Source organism: Saccostrea cucullata, unplaced genomic scaffold (assembly GCF_032062105.1).
Source record: "Saccostrea cucullata isolate Sc308-1 unplaced genomic scaffold, CSIRO_AGI_Scuc_v1 ctg10455, whole genome shotgun sequence".
In the NCBI taxonomy this organism is placed as follows: Eukaryota; Metazoa; Mollusca; class Bivalvia; order Ostreida; family Ostreidae; genus Saccostrea; species Saccostrea cuccullata.
The window spans coordinates 1-2759 of record NW_026924014.1 but is presented as its reverse complement, the minus strand read 5'-3'; the positions used below and the strand labels follow the sequence as shown (position 1 = coordinate 2759).

The following is a 2759-nucleotide window of genomic DNA, read 5'->3' as shown; positions in this document are numbered from 1 at the left end:
GCTGACAAGGTCATTGTATCGACCATAGAACTTACAAAATGATGACTTTAAACGAGACTGGTGAAATTTATGTTTCATCAACAATTTACCTCGTTTTAGAAATCGTTCATACGTAGAGCATGCTCTTGCGTATCGAATCAACTGAGATATATAAACTCCGTATGCAGTTAATGAGGTATATTGCTGCATAAGTCAGGGAAGTTAACGATAGAAAAGTTAACGTCATCACATTTATCATAGAGCTTTGTTGTTAGATTACCATTAACGTCTTTTGCCAGTAAAATATCCAAATATGAAACGGATGTGTCAGACTTTGTGGTATCTTTTATCTAAAGCTCACCTGGATATATCGTATTGACATAAGAATGGAAATTACCATTGTTAATTGATAATACTTCGTCGATATATCTAAATGTAGAGTTGAAGGCCACTTGAATAGAAAAATATGTCCGCTTCTAACGGGGCGCAATTGGTACCCATGGGAATTCCAACAGATTGTTTGAAGACCTGGCCCCAGGGTCATGAAACAAACTTAGACTTAAGTGAAATTTTCAATCGCCTATAAGATAGTCATTGGTTGGGGAATTTATTTAGAAATTTGCAGATAACAATGCTTCTGTAAAGCGATATTGAAAAATATTTCAATTTTGGTCTGCTAGACCTGTACCATATTTTATTATAAAGTGATGATTTTGACTTAAGCTTAAGATGTTTCATGATCCCGGGACCTGGTCTCCAAAGAACCACATAGATATTGTCAATCAGGAACTCAAGCATCTTTTTGATGTCAACTTAATGAAACACTAATATAATATCTGGAGTTTTATTTCAACTTTTACAACACCGAGTATTTGTACGAAAACTGAATCTTTCAATTAAAGAAGATTTGATTTGTCATCAGGTCATTAATTTATAAGTTTATACACTTTAAAAATCAACAATAAAATATATGTACAGTTCTTATAAAATTACTAAGTACGCAACGGTATCTACAAATTAATTCATTAATTTGTGATTAAATACAATATTTGCAATGCTACATAATTTTAAATATGAAAACTTGTATAACATACCTTCTTATAATCTTATATAATTTCTATTCAAAATTGCTTTTTCTCAACATTTGCATGATATGGAATTACTGAAATATATAGTCAATATTTAAAATTACAGTTATATTTCTAAAAAAATATTTTCAGTACATCAGCTTGATTCCAAATCCACTCTTATTTCCCACATATGTTATCAAAGTACCCGTAGTTTTGTGTCAAAAATTAAACTAGAAATAATTTACGATGATAATTTTATCAAATAAACCATCAATGTGACTAAGGTTGCAATTTCTAATATATAGAGAAAAGTTATTATTAATTACACATACGTATCTGCTATCAATGGATTTTAACCATACTCAACACAAAGATTTCACAATATACGGTATTCAATCTTTTTGTACAGCTTGGACATGGCTTCGACGAAACAATCATCCCTTCCTTTCCCCATCAATGTTATGGTCAAAATACACTATTGCATAAATCGGACTCGATGAATTCTTAAAAAAAATTTTAATATAATAAATTTCAAATTCTTTTACAGGTTCATAGGTAACATGTGTTAAATAAAAACAAATTTTGATATAAGTATCAAAATTGAAAAAATAGAAGATTTTTCATTTTCAATTATATTTTTTGCACGCATAGGCCTAAAGGGATGCTTAATAACTTTCCTTTTTTTTTCAAGTTTGGGAGAGCATTTTATGATAAATAATCTATCAAATGTACTTTAATTAGATAAAAATAAACCATAATTAATAATCAACCAGTTACCTTCATAGTCAATCTTTCCATCCCCATCTATGTCAATTTCTTTAAAGAATTCCTCTATCTCCTGTACGGTGATATCCTGGTTTTTGTGACAGAGGACTACTTTAAGCTCCTTTAGTGTCACATAACCGTCATTGTCTTTGTCTATATAACTGAACGCAGCCTTCATCCGTTCTCGTTCTAAATCTACCTCTTTGTAGTTTTCTCTCATTATGTTGAGGTATTCTTTGAAACTTATAAACCCATCGCCTAAAGAGATAAATACACGTCCATTATTCACAACAAATTAGATGACTTCTCAAAAGTGTGTAGTTACAAATTAAAAACTAAAAGTTCAATTTAATAAAAGAAGATTTGTTTGTGAAACTCTGGTGCTACCGTGTTTCATGGCAACGTTTCTCAAATATAAATCAAACTAAAAGTTCAAGAGAGATAAGAAATTCTGGTACCAAAAGAAAGATCTTTTCACAAATAAAACGTAATTGAATATGAAGACCCTAGTCCCAACCATTTTAAAGGTATGGCTAAGGTTTTCAATGGTAGGCCAGCTTCCAAGGTCAAAAGAGTCAAAATGGTTTAATCCCGTTACGAAAGACCTTTAACAAAGTAAATACACTTGCATACGTATATTAATATAAAAGCCCAAGCTCTAACCATTCAAAACTTAAACTCAAGGCAAAAGATGTTTTCAAACGTTGGTCAATCTCAGCGTTCAAAGTAAAAACAAGTGTTATCAAGGAGATGTCTTTACAAACGAAATCCACAGGTAAAGTACTGGTATAAAAGATTTAAGAACAATCATTTACACAGATAGATCAAGAAAGATTAAGGTTAAGGAATATTTTGCAAAGGAAGTCAAAATCTAAAGTCAGGAAATCAAATATTTGGTATCCACGGATTAAAGAAAGGCCTAACCACAACGTACACCCGTATGAC

General features: G+C 31.0%; 1 protein-coding gene across 1 annotated transcript; it reads right to left on the bottom strand.

Annotated features, from left to right (window-relative positions):
- Positions 1 to 1514: 1514 nt before the first annotated feature.
- LOC134265480 (uncharacterized) lies at positions 1515 to 2072 on the bottom strand (the record flags this gene model as incomplete). The annotated part of the gene is made up of 2 exons (XM_062747694.1): positions 1515 to 1552; positions 1827 to 2072. Coding segments are annotated over 2 exons (284 nt in total), but the record flags the coding sequence as incomplete, so codon positions are not given.
- Positions 2073 to 2759: the final 687 nt, after the last annotated feature.